At 40.9% G+C, this 13,021-nt stretch overlaps 1 protein-coding gene and 1 non-coding gene across 2 annotated transcripts in view; one reads left to right on the top strand and one right to left on the bottom strand.

The window, feature by feature from the left end:
* The window catches only part of LOC134802477 (catenin alpha), a 100,356-nt gene that overhangs the window by 18,895 nt on the left and 68,440 nt on the right, over nt 1-13,021 (bottom strand). The window contains exons 15-16 of the mRNA XM_063775156.1: nt 4,468-4,613; nt 3,723-3,792 (exon numbers count right to left, since the gene is read on the bottom strand). Coding sequence (XP_063631226.1) covers nt 3,723-3,792; nt 4,468-4,613 — 216 coding nt within the window. The remainder of the gene's footprint in view (nt 1-3,722; nt 3,793-4,467; nt 4,614-13,021) is intronic.
* Trnaa-agc (transfer RNA alanine (anticodon AGC)) lies at nt 11,230-11,302 on the top strand. Its single transcript has one exon. It is a non-coding gene; the product is annotated as a tRNA-Ala (tRNA).

Genomic DNA, 13,021 nt, shown 5'->3' with positions numbered 1-13,021 from the left:
AATTTGAACCACTTCCGGGTGTCTGATTGAGCTGAAATTTCGCATACTTCCATATTTCCGATGACAATGCAATAATACGCTGACATGGAGCTGATCTGATCTGATGATGCAGTAGGAAGGTAGCCAAAGGAACTCTTCGATGGAAAAACATAAACACATTAAGTTTAGGCTCATTTGAAAGGTCTCGAGAAGTACTTGATAGACATGCCAAGGAGAGAAAGTACAGTCGGCATTAAAAGAGTGTATCAATAAATATTTTTGACGGTTACTTGTTCCATTATCGTTAAAAATTCGATTTGATTGTGTCCTTTTCGAAGGACATCAGGACTTAGATGGATTGTATTAGTTATTCCTTCGATTCTTAAGATTCTATTTCCTAATTGATCCGGGTTCTTTTGGTCTAAAACTCTAAACCCAATTTGTAGTTAGACGAAGCCATTTTTTGTCCAGACTTTGCAGTAACAAGGTGTGGAATTGCCATAATTACTTTCATATGAATTTGATCTTTCTGATGGCACTTCTCACTTCTCTTACACGTGGCGTATTTCACTTTCTGTCACTGCAAAATCTGGCAAAGTTAGATTGGTCCAACACTATTGCCTTTAAACGGGTAATATACTTAAGTCTAATGTGAGTCCACATATACATACAGCCAATGGATCAGTGAAGAAAATGGCATTAGTTATAACTCTGTATCTTTGGGTATTTCAATAAAAGTAAGTAAACAAATAATTTGTACATTTTCGGGTAGTTATAACATTTATTGGTTAACCAACCAAATACAAACCCGCCTGGATCTGTCACTGAACGACCTGACTTTAACCTACATTATTTTGATCGTGTAATTTGAGCCAGCTATTTGAGGGTAGATTTTGTTTACTTTTATTTAAATACCTAAAGATACAGAGTATAAGTTAGAACCACCAACATGAATCTACCACAAAACAGACAAAAGTCATCACAACCAACAATGACCAAGTATTAAACACCAAACGGACAACCCCATGCCAATACCTTCTCACGCCGTTTGAGTAGTTTGAGACCCGATATGTTCGCTGCTGTATCTGTTACGGCTAAATTGGTAACTAAAATTCCAGTTCAAGGTTAAGGGACACTGTCGGGCTATCAGGTCTTCTGACCGCGACGTCTACCTTTTGGCTAGCAGAGCGTCGTGAAGAAATCATTTATTTATTTTTGGTAGCAACAACTTTGGTGCTTTTGTAGAATGTAGACATTAATTGTAGGCATGTGTGCAAGAGTTGCTTACATTAACTTAAGGGTGTCCGCTAGATGGCGCGGTTGCACGGAGCGGGTTAACGAAGAATAGTATGAGCGTTGCTGACTGGCGCGGACGCGTGCGACGGACTTTACCTACAATATGGCACCCGAGTAAAAATTATTTTCGTTGTCTTGTCTCTGACCACTCTGACACGCTTCTATTTTTGTCTTTTATCAAATAAATAAAAAAAGTTGAGTGCTATAGCATGTCTTTCTAGCTGTAGATTATAATTCTCTTGAGAAATTAAAAACTAAATTTCACATCATACAAAAAGCTCCACTCCGTCATATTTTTGGGGGACAAAAAACAAGACAACGAAAAGAATTTGACCCACCCGCGTACGTGCTCCTGCTCCGTGTACCCGCCCACGCTAGCGGACCAGAACCAACCAATCTAGCCGTGGGCGAAAACCACATCTGCTAGGCCCTTTTCAATGTGTCTCAAGGTAATAAAAAGGTTGGCTCTGGTTTTGCGAGGCCCCCTTAAGTACGACGCCGTGGGCGTAGGACCCATTCGCCCACGCCTAGCTACGCGACCGCGGACGCCCTAAGAATGGAAGGTACTTACATCGGCTCCTGGTCTCCATGGTCATGTCTTCGACCGGCTCAAACTCGGTGTCTGTGTCAAGGTCGTCGCTCGTCTAGAACATGCGTTACATGGACAATGGCACAAGCATGCGATGATGTTAACTGGACGTTTCACACTTTACTTTAATAATGACTAGCGCTAGCTTCGCACGGGCTACACAAAACCTTAACAAATTATTGAAATTATACATCTAAACAATCCACAAAAATCCCTTTATTGATAGGTGAAAACCGCATGAAAATCCGTTCAGTAGTTTTTGAGTTTGTCGCGAACATACAGACAGACGCGGCGAGGGACTTTAGTTTTATAAGGTGTAAGATAACAGTAACTGGCTCAAAAGTCACACGAACGTCCTGACGTTACATGGCGACCCTGCCATTTTCGTGCCCTAGCGCGTTAAAGTAAAAAAAAGCAGTGGCACTCCGGGGGTGCCGACAGAAGGGAACAGAAGTGAAAACTTGAACAATTGTCGGTGTTGGTTACCGTTACAGTGTCGCGAGTTCAATGGATCCCATATCAACAAAATGCCCAACGCAACTAAAGAAGTTTTCACTCCAAAAACCGTCCCAATGTGCCTATAAGTTTACTTGGCTTGGCGTGGGCACTAGAGTTCCATTTTGCGTCCCCGTTCCAAATGTTTGCCTGTCGACGAAGTTGCTAATAGGTCCACGTTTTCAAAGTCTACTGAAGTAAAGTGTGAAACAATCCAAACACAATGATACCAATCACAACACATGACTCATGAAAAATAGTAATTCAGAATTCAGGAATCATGAGATCAGCAATGTAAATGCTAGTATTTAAGATAATGCATGTTAGGGCCACCACATACTAGCGTCTTTTGAGCGTAGGCGTCTAGTCAGCGCTATGGAAAATGGCGTCGCTGCGCAGTTGCGCCAACGTTGCGTCGAGCAGCAGCCAAGGACTTGACTATAATTAGTTTTTAGGGTTCCGTACCCAAAGGGTAAAACGGGACCCTATTACTAAGACTCCGCTGTCCGTCCGTCCGTCCGTCCGTCCGTCCGTCCGTTCGTCTGTCACCAGGCTGTATCTCACGAACCGTGATAGCTAGACAGTTGAAATTTACACAGATGATGTATTTCTGTTGCCGCTATAACAACAAATACTATAAATAGAATAAAATAAAGATTTAAGTGGGGCTCCCATACAACAAACGTGATTTTTGACCGAAGTTAAGCAACGTCGGGCGGGGTCAGTACTTGGATGGGTGACCGTTTTTTTTTTGCCGTTTTTTGCATTATGGTACGGAACCCTTCGTGCGCGAGTCCGACTCGCACTTGCCCGGTTTTTTTAGCATAAGAAAAAAGGTAAACAATCTTGACGTGTCTTTTTATTGAAAAACACTTTTGAAAAATAAGTCACGGCAAATATGTAACAATTATGAATCATACCTATACGATTATTTACATTATTTTGCTTTCATAAGTAATAGTTACTGATTTTTAAAAAGCGTTTTTCAAATAAAAGACACGTCAAGATCGCGTAGTATTTTTCTAATGCTAAAAAAAACGAACTAGGCATAGACGCCGACGCTCGTGAGACGCTAGTGTAGGGTGGCTTTAAAAATCTCAAGATGTTATAAAAAAATATTTGTGACGTCCCACGGGTAAAGGTACCTTATGGCGGTTGGTGCTTACGCTATTCTATTATTAACGCCGCTCCAATATTATTGCGGCGCTATGCGACATAAGCGCCAGCCGCCATAAGGTACCTGTTGCCGTGGAACGTCACATTGTTCATGAATTCTGAATGACCGACCCTGTGAACACACACAAATACATTGATATGAAATGATGACTTGCTCTAACACAGAGTACCTAACAGGCGAGCTTACATTTGCTCCTAGTCTCCAGAGTGTAATGCTCATCTAGCTCCACGTCCTCAGGGTCTAGATCTTCCTCCTCCTATATTTAGCAATAACATTACTGAGAGTAATTTAAGTCTTGAAACTGTAATTTCTTTTCTTTCTGATAGAAGCTAAACACTATAACTTCGAATCTTATAATCCTTAGGGCATTTAGTAACTGGAGACGGGCTGTCATTTTCTGTACAAACTGTTTTGTACAGAAAATGACAGCCCGTCTGCCGATTTTTGTGGGGGAGGGGCACGTCAAAGATATTGCTATTTCTACATGATTTGTACGTAACGTACAAATAGCCATGTCAGATAATCGTCAGTCCATACAAAAGTTTGCACAATTGTGCAAGGTTTTCGGCAGAGGGCTAAGCTCTTAAAGGCGACCCCGATTATTAAATGCTCTAAGTAATAATCAAATGACTCCGCTCAGGTTTAATAGCTATTAAAACGTTTTGAATCAGAAATCCATACTGTAAGTGTTATTCCTGGTACCAAGTATTTTTCTTCTAGTATTATTAAATTTTTCTTAGTATTTCCTAAGTATTTTTACCCAGTATTTCTCAGAGTATTTTTCCTGGTATTCCCTAAGCATTTTTATAGTATTTCCGAAGTATTTTTCACTAGTATTTCCCAAGTATTTTTACCCAGTATTTCTCCGAGTATTCCCCAAGTATTCCCCAAGTATTTTTACCCAGTATTTCCTAGTATCCCCCCCACTCACCCGGTTCATAAGCACGGCGCGGCGTATCTCGCGCACGCCGTCGTACACGAGCCGCGAGGCGTCGATGAACTCATTCTCGTCGAGCCCGGCGCCGCCGCCCAGCGCCGACACCGCCGCGTCCACGCGGACGGCGAACTTTGACATCACTAGAACAAAGATTTTAGGTTAGATATAGTTTGATTTACACAAAAGAATACTTCATTTTCAACAAGCAATATTTTTTTACATCGACTAAGGTTCCTGCCGGAGATAGTGTTGGTAGGACCTCGAGTCTTTGAGTCTAAATTTGAATGCGACTCAGCGCTTAAAAAACTTTCGACGATGTCGGGGTTGGTCCCATAGTAAAAGTTGCTCAGTATAATCCCAAAACCCCCCTCGCAACGGGAATGCACTTATTTTGTAGCCACCCTGTATATCCAGAGTATTTTTCAGGAATATTGTGAGTATTTTCGAAGTACTTTCCGTAGTATTTCCGAAGCAAATGAGTTTGGCCAGTGATAACAAAAGCACCCAGCGGTGCGAAACTGCTGACTTCGGGCAAACTCGGCTCCGTTCGGCCAGGCCTCCGTCACACGCTCAAGGCCACGCGCTATATGCCTACCGCTCGGCGTATCGTCGACGATACAACCGACAGAGGGCCGCCGAACGCCCGCCTCAACGCTCGCACCGCACGTTTCCCGCGCTTACGCTTCGAAATGCCGAAACCACGTAATTATTGTGCAGTAAATGGGTGTAAAAGTCAAAAAACAAAGGAAAAAGCCTATAATAAAGATTGATCTTTTTATGGCGGGCTAAAGGTCCCACCTGAAACGTTTAAGAATTATATTGAAGGGTTAGAAAAAGTATTTTTAAATAATTTTGACGACGTAATAATTAATCGGCCTGGTAGCACCGTATTACAACTTTAAAAACCGTTGATTTTCCGTTGCTTTGCTCCTGAGTATTTATTAAAATTATTTACGCAATTTAGGATATTTACAACTATAAAATTTAATAACAGAGAATTCCGAGAAGGAAAAAAAATATAAATCATTATATAAAACTAAAACATATTTGATTGACTAATAAAAAATATGGTTGATCCGCAACATTCGTTTTATTACAATAATCATCATAGGTATAAACCTACAACCCTAGCGCATTCTTACGATGACGCGTTGGCACGTGACTCGCACGGCGGGCAACACAGTCTCGACTCTTTGTGCGCGTACTTATGGTACATTTCTTCTTGTCCTGAGCAGCAGGTATTATTATTAAGGTTTTGTAGGCTATTATAGCGTAGGTATTTTCGCTTTTGTTTGGGAATGAAGTATCTGTTACGTAGTAACTATTTATTAATCTGTGGTTCGGCTCAGCATTGCTCCGACCAATTATTAGGGTTGACACAACTTGACGTCCCTTTGCGTGCACGACCACAGATAAGATAATGGCTTGAATTTTGACAACCCTAAATAACCGAACGGGATAGTGCCATATATTAGAAAGGGACAGCATGATTCGTCCCTGAACCGCTGTCAAACTTCGGTTTTGTAGAAAGTTTCCTTTCTATACGGTAGTACTGTTACTTATTCTGTGCCTGTACTGTATCCTTTAGAACAGGGGTCACCAAATGGCGGACCGCGGTCCGACTGCGGACCGCCGACCTATATTATTTTAATACTTATTTAATGAACTGAAATAGACACGGACCGCGATGGTCATATTATTTTGAAACATTGGACCCCTGAAGAAACTAATTAGTGACCCCTGCTTTAGAATGTAGCCGGGAAAGCGTTCGCCCTGACCTGACCTTTCTCAATAGTTTCTTCTGTTTAGGCTGTTCGTCCTTGAACCGTGACACGGCAGACGCACATACATACACGCGAGGTTATAATTGACGCATTGCGTGACTTTGGTCCATTTTCGCAAGAATGATGCGTATTCAATCAGTTCTAACTAGTTTTTCCTGTGTATTTTCATGTATTCATCAATTTTCCTTTTAAAAAATATACTTCATGTAACGTTCACTTTTCCTTTTTAACCGACTTCAAATAAGGAGGAGGTTATAAAAAATATATTTTGTACAAGGATGAAAAAACATTTCGGGAATATTTTTCTTCGTTATTTTACAAAATGTCACTAAAAATTAAAACTATAATCAACACAACATAACCATGAACTGAAACTAAATGTATTAGTTATCTTCAATTATATCATCCTTGGCATTGATAAATTGCGTTTGTTAAAATATAATCAACAATATGCCACCCTGTATGTCCTTTACTCAACTCAACTAGTACTTATTTGACGTGTAATGTATGTGTACATTATTAATAATAAATATGAATATGAATATGAATACTGTAGATGTAGTGCATAATTGTTTTCCATCGTATTTTCTCGGAAACGTTCGTATTTGGCATGCTGCTTCAGTCAACGTCAGTACTTTTTGTTCCGAGACTGACTGAAGTAGCAAGACACGTTCGTACGTTTCCGTGAAAATACGAAGGAAAATAATTATGCACTATCTGTACAAGTACTGTAATTTGCTCAAGTACTGGAGAAAGCACTAGTTAGGGTTCCGTACCCAAAGGGTAAAACGGGACCCTATTACTAAGACTTCGCTGTCCGTCCGTCCGTCCGTCCGTCCGTCCGTCCGTCTGTCACCAGGCTGTATCTCACGAACCGTGATAGCTAGACAGTTGAAATTTTCACAGATGATGTATTTCTGTTGCCGCTATAACAACAAATACTAAAAACAGAATAAAATAAAGATTTAAATGGGGCTCCCATACAACAAACGTGAGTTTTGACCAAAGTTAAGCAACGTCGGGAGTGGTCAGTACTTGGATGGGTGACCGTTTTTTTTTTTGCTTTTTTTTATGTTTTTTTTTTTATATGGTACGGAACCCTTCGTGCGCGAGTCCGACTCGCACTTGCCCGATTTTTTTTTGAAAGCGACTGCCAGATGTCCTTTAAAACCCACAGGGACTCGTGAATAGTATATCGGGTGGAACAGTACGGTTACCATCAGTTTTTCACTGACATAAACGCCGTCGAGAACGTAATTTACTTTCTATACATCCCGTTTGCACTAATATGCGAGTGCGAGCGAGATGTATAGAAAGTAAATTACGTTCTCGACGGCGTTTATGTCAGTGACAAACTGTACGGTTACCATCAGTTTGTCACTGACATAAACGCTGTCGAGAACGTAATTTACTTTCTATACATCTCGCTCGCACTCGCATATTAGTGCAAACGGGATGTATACAAAGTAAATTACGTTTTCGACGGCGTTTATGTCAGTGACAAACTGATGGTAACCGTACTGATGGTAACCGTACAGAACGAGAGACTTTTACGCAAACGGGGAATTGTTTAGGCCACGTACTTTATTTTTCACTTATTCATTACGTTCATATTTCTAATCGTTTTTGAGATACAGTTTGTTAAACATTAGTGCAAAGATCTGCATGTTTCAACCCTAGCAAGTAGATCCCATTAATAACATGCCATGTATCAATTTAAAATGTAAATAACTTTGTAGGGTTGTCACTGATATAAAAATATTTCATTTAAATGATTTTGACTTACATTCTAATCCAGCTTTACGATTATAATAACTCGATTGTAGATCATTTAGATAACACTATCCTTTTAGCTCAGTCCCTAGAAATGTTCCACCCTGTAAAGCTCGTAGCATTTGATAAAAAAATATTTGGCTAAAGATTTTTATTAAAGCATAAAATACAAGTGTGAAACGTCAGTAGGCATTTGTTACACGCAGTGTGGGGTCAGCACAAATGCCACTGTCAGGTCAAGGCAGCACTAAAGTTCACATCCGTTATGGGTAACATGACAGTAATGACCGTGGCTATGTAATTTTATAGAGTTAGACCAAGAAAAGTCTGCAGCGATTTTGATAGCCCACGCATTGCAACTGTTCTATCACTCTCACTATCATTCTGAATCATCTTCCTCGCGTTATCCCGGCATTATGCCACGGCTCATGGGAGCCTGGAATCCGCTTGACAACTGATCCCAAGAATTGGCGTAGGCACTAGTTTTTACGAAAGCGATTGCCATCTGACCTTCCAACCCAGAGGGTAAACTAGGCCTTATTGGGATTAGTCCGGTTTCCTCACGATGTTTTCCTTCGCCGAAAAGCGACTGGTAAATATCAAATGATATTTCGTACATAAGTTCCGAAGAACTCATTGGTACGAGCCGGGGTTTGAACCCGCGACCTCTCGATTGAACGTCGCACGCTCTTACCGCTAGGCCACCAGCGCTCTCAAGGCGTCATAGAGTGCGCTGTCAAAACAAATGAAATCCAGAACAATTGAAGTTATGCTGTCAATAAATCTTCAGGAGAGAACGAACGGGAGAAGATGACGTCTGTAGCGGTTCCTGGGTCTAATCCACTGGTTTGCTTAAGATAAGAAATGTAACGTGTGCTATGATTTGTAATCAGTCTTGTCCAGTAGACTGTGAGTTCAATAACGTATTTCATTGCAAGCCCTCGTCATCCACGATTGAAGGTTCTGATGTGCATCCGATAGTATGATACGCCCACGATTTTCCGACATATACTTTTGCTGGATCGCAGGTTCGAATCTTGCTCTTTGCGTCGAAATTCAGTAGGTACAGTCGCCATCAGATATATCAGAACGACCAAGGCGCTCACAAATATCTGAACACGCCTCTATTGTCAAGGCATTAGGGCGCGTGTTCAGATATTATGAACACCTTGGCCGCTCCGATATATCTGATGGCGACTGTACTTCATTTGGTAGAGTGACGTGACGTACACGTTTGCATTAAGTGTCATTTTGTATGGGATTTTGAGTTTCCAAAACGCGCTCGGCGCGCTGCCGCTGTTCAAAATCCCATACAAAAATAGATATTAACGCAAACGCGAACGCTCGTCAAGCTATCGAATTAAATGTATACTACGACACTTTTAGACATTTAACAGAATCACAGTATCAGTGAAAGAACAAGGATCTAAGTCAAATGGCGTTCTAAAAGTTTTAATCATCTGTCGAAAGATGGCAGTAAATTTACTGTGGCTCCCAAAATTAGTTTGACAATCCTACCTATCCGCCTACATACTAAATTATCTTTTCTCAAAAATGGACGGCAAAGTCGACTTTGCCGTTTAAAAAATAGGTCGCGAAGCGCGTAGTTTATGGTCAGTCAAAAATTAAAAAGTTAAAAACATTGCAGTCTCGATTTTGGGACTGCAATGTTGCATACAAATTCCATTATTTGTAGAGTTCCAAACTTTTTAAAACTTGAAATGGCCATATCAAATGAAGGCACAGGCCCATTAAACAGCCAAACAGATGATTAGTACCGCGACTATTTAGCTGTCTCAAATAGGTTGACGTATTTTCGGCAGAAAAATACACTTCTATTTTTTTATTAAAAAAATAAAAAGGCGGCAAAGCTAATTTTTCAATTGTTTCTACTTTTTTCTGTGAAAATATATACGTAAGAACGTTGCTTTTGTAAAATATTTCTATGATATTTATATTTCTTGCACCATTTTTGAGAAAAGCACTATATATGACTCGGCTGGAAGGCTACTTGCTGGCTTCGGATTCAATTAAACGGACTCCCAAGGTCGTCCGTTTAAAACGAATCCTCAGCCTGCAAGTAGCTACTTCCGAACCTCGACAATAATGTACTATTGGTATGTTGTAAATAATAATAAATAATAATAATAATTTAGCCTATACATATACGTCCGCACTGCTGGGCACCGGCCTCCTCTCAAGTACGAGAGGGTTTAGGCTATTGACCCCACGCTGCCCCAATGTGGGTTGGAGACTTCACATACACCTTTGAATTTCTTCGCGGATGTATGCAGGTTTCCTCACGATGTTTTCTTTCATCGAAAAGCTAGTGGTAAATATCAAATGATATTCCGTACATAAGTTCCGAAAAACTCATTGGTACGAGCCAGGCTTTTAACCCACGACCTCCGGATTGAAAGTCTGACGTCAGATCCACTCGGCCACCACCGCTTATAAATAATTATTATGTTGTAAATAATTATATATTAATATAAGTAATTAGTGGTCAAGAGTAACCATTGACACGCCATACGCCATATTGTGTAATATGTTCTGACATTTATCAAATCGAAATAAGCGAAGAACGTAATAAGCACGAGGCTGTTTTGACTTACAGATATGTATCTATACGATAGAAATGGAAAGATCGCGGGTTCGAACCCCGGCCTGTACAACCAGCAACACTCCTAACTAGAGATGCAACGGATAGTTGTTTGGCCGGATACCGGATACCAGATATTCGGCCTGACCATCGGCCGAATATTCGGTATCCGGCCGCCGAATATTCGGCCGGCGGAACTATACCTACATTTCGGTTTTTCAGGTCCGCATTATGCAGGTTTTGACCTGTTTCGTAGTGAAAATTCGCGCGGACTCATTTCTAGGTTCGAAATGAGTGCGCGTGCAAGTGAGTGGAATGTTTAAATGGATTTAAAATAATAAACGAGTACGATTATGACCGTGACTGTTTCTTATTCCAATTTTTTTGTTTACTACGAAATCGAGCAATGATACTATCCGGTATCCGGCCGGATAGTAGGTCACTACCCGGTATCCGGCCGGATGTTAAATTAATGGCCGGTTAGGCCGGATACCGGATCTTAGAATAAATTACCTCTAAAATTATCTCTTACGGTAGATGTCGCTAGAGTCCCCTTGACCCACAATATGGTGGAAAGATTTGCTGGCTATGGATGAGGTCTTGGTGGCTCAGATGGCAGAGCGCTGGAGTAGCGATCCAGAGGCTGTGAGTTCAAGTCTCACCCAAGACAGTAATTATTCCACTTTTTTTTTCTAAGCTTAACACTCCTAACTGTACATCAGTGGACCTTTTTAAAAAAGGCATAAGGTCCAGCGATGTACAGTTAACAGTGGGCGATGGTACAGTCGAGTTCATAAATATGTACACATTTATAGGGTTTCGTACCCAAAGGGTAAAAACGGGACCCTATGTATTACTGATGCCGCTATAACAAGTACTAAAAGTACGGAACCCTCGGTGGGCGAGTCCGGCTCGCACTTGTCCGTTTTTTTATCGTGTCGTCCCCGTGTCGTCGCGTATAAACGAGAGAGAAGTAAAACGTTCTAATGAATAGCTGTCATCGCGTTCACTTCTTTGGCAATAGTTGCGTGTAATATATAAGTGACCTTATTACGACTGAATAAGGTGCACATTTGTATTTAACTACGTACAATGGCTACTTATTGTGTAAATATTAAATATCAGTTAGAAATACGGTTATTAATCAATGGTTTACGATATACAAGGAAATGTCAGCTTGTTTTTGTTTACTAATAATAAACCCTTTTTTCTATTCGGAAAGGGGCTTTTTCTTCCTCACGATGTTTTCCTTCACCGAAAAGCGACTGGTAAATATGAAATGATATATCGTACATTAAGTTCCAAAAAACTCATTGGTAGGAGCCGGGGTTTGAACATGCGACCTCCGGATTGAAAGTCGCACGCTCTTACCGCTAAGCTACCAACGCTAACGAGTCTAATATGTAGTTACAATTATAAACTCCTAATTACCATTCTGTGAAAAGGAAACAGCGGGCAATTATGGAACCTTCGTTGGATGAGATTTCCTTTACAGTCATGCAGTACGTGCAAGACGTTACTAGTGATCAGAACAGGCTATTTTGTTACTGTAACCGGACTTTATTGAATAATCAAACTTAAACTTTGTTTTTAAAATAACAGAGCGCGTAGCCAACGTGCCAATCGTTAGCGCTACGTATATAGTCACCTCTTTCTATCACTCTTCCACACTAGTGCTAGAGATAGACCAAGAAAAGTCTGCAACGATTTTGATAGCACACGCAGTGCAAGTGTTATTTTAAACGTCAAACTTCAATGAAATTATGACGTATAAGTAACACTTGCACTGCGTGTGCTATCAAAATCGTTGCAGACTTTTCTTGGTCTGACCCTACAGTGAGAGTTGCGTTTCGTTCGCTACAGAGCGTTAACACTTGTTACGTTGGCTACGCATCCTGAGCGGCCACCGCGAAAACCGAAATTCGCAAATTGCGGGGATCTTTCTCTTTTACTCCAATGAAGGCGTAATTAGAGTGACAGAGAAAAATCCCCGCAATTTGCGAACTTCGATTTTCGCGGTTATAGCCCTGTTCGATTGCTCTGATCAGTGGGTTTCGGGTAGTTATAACATTTATTGGTTAACCAACCGTCAACCAAATACAAAACCGCCTGGATCTGTCACTGAACGACCTGACTTTAACCTACATTCATAGTCTAATAAAACATGGTCTTCCATTCCCAGAGTGACACGGGCCTACGTCACAACAACATGGCCGCTATATATAGCGCTATCGCATATTATCATATAGCGCTGTCGCATGATGACGTAGGCCCGTGTCAGTTAGGTGACCTAGAAAAGACGGGAATGGAGTACCAGGCGGAGTATATTATTATACCATGCATTATTTGACCGTGTAATGTTTTCATCTACCCTCAACTGGTTTAAGGA

The sequence above is a fragment of the Cydia splendana genome, chromosome 24 (assembly GCF_910591565.1).
Source record: "Cydia splendana chromosome 24, ilCydSple1.2, whole genome shotgun sequence".
Lineage (NCBI taxonomy): Eukaryota > Metazoa > Arthropoda > Insecta > Lepidoptera > Tortricidae > Cydia > Cydia splendana.
This window is presented reverse-complemented; position numbering and strand designations above follow the sequence as displayed.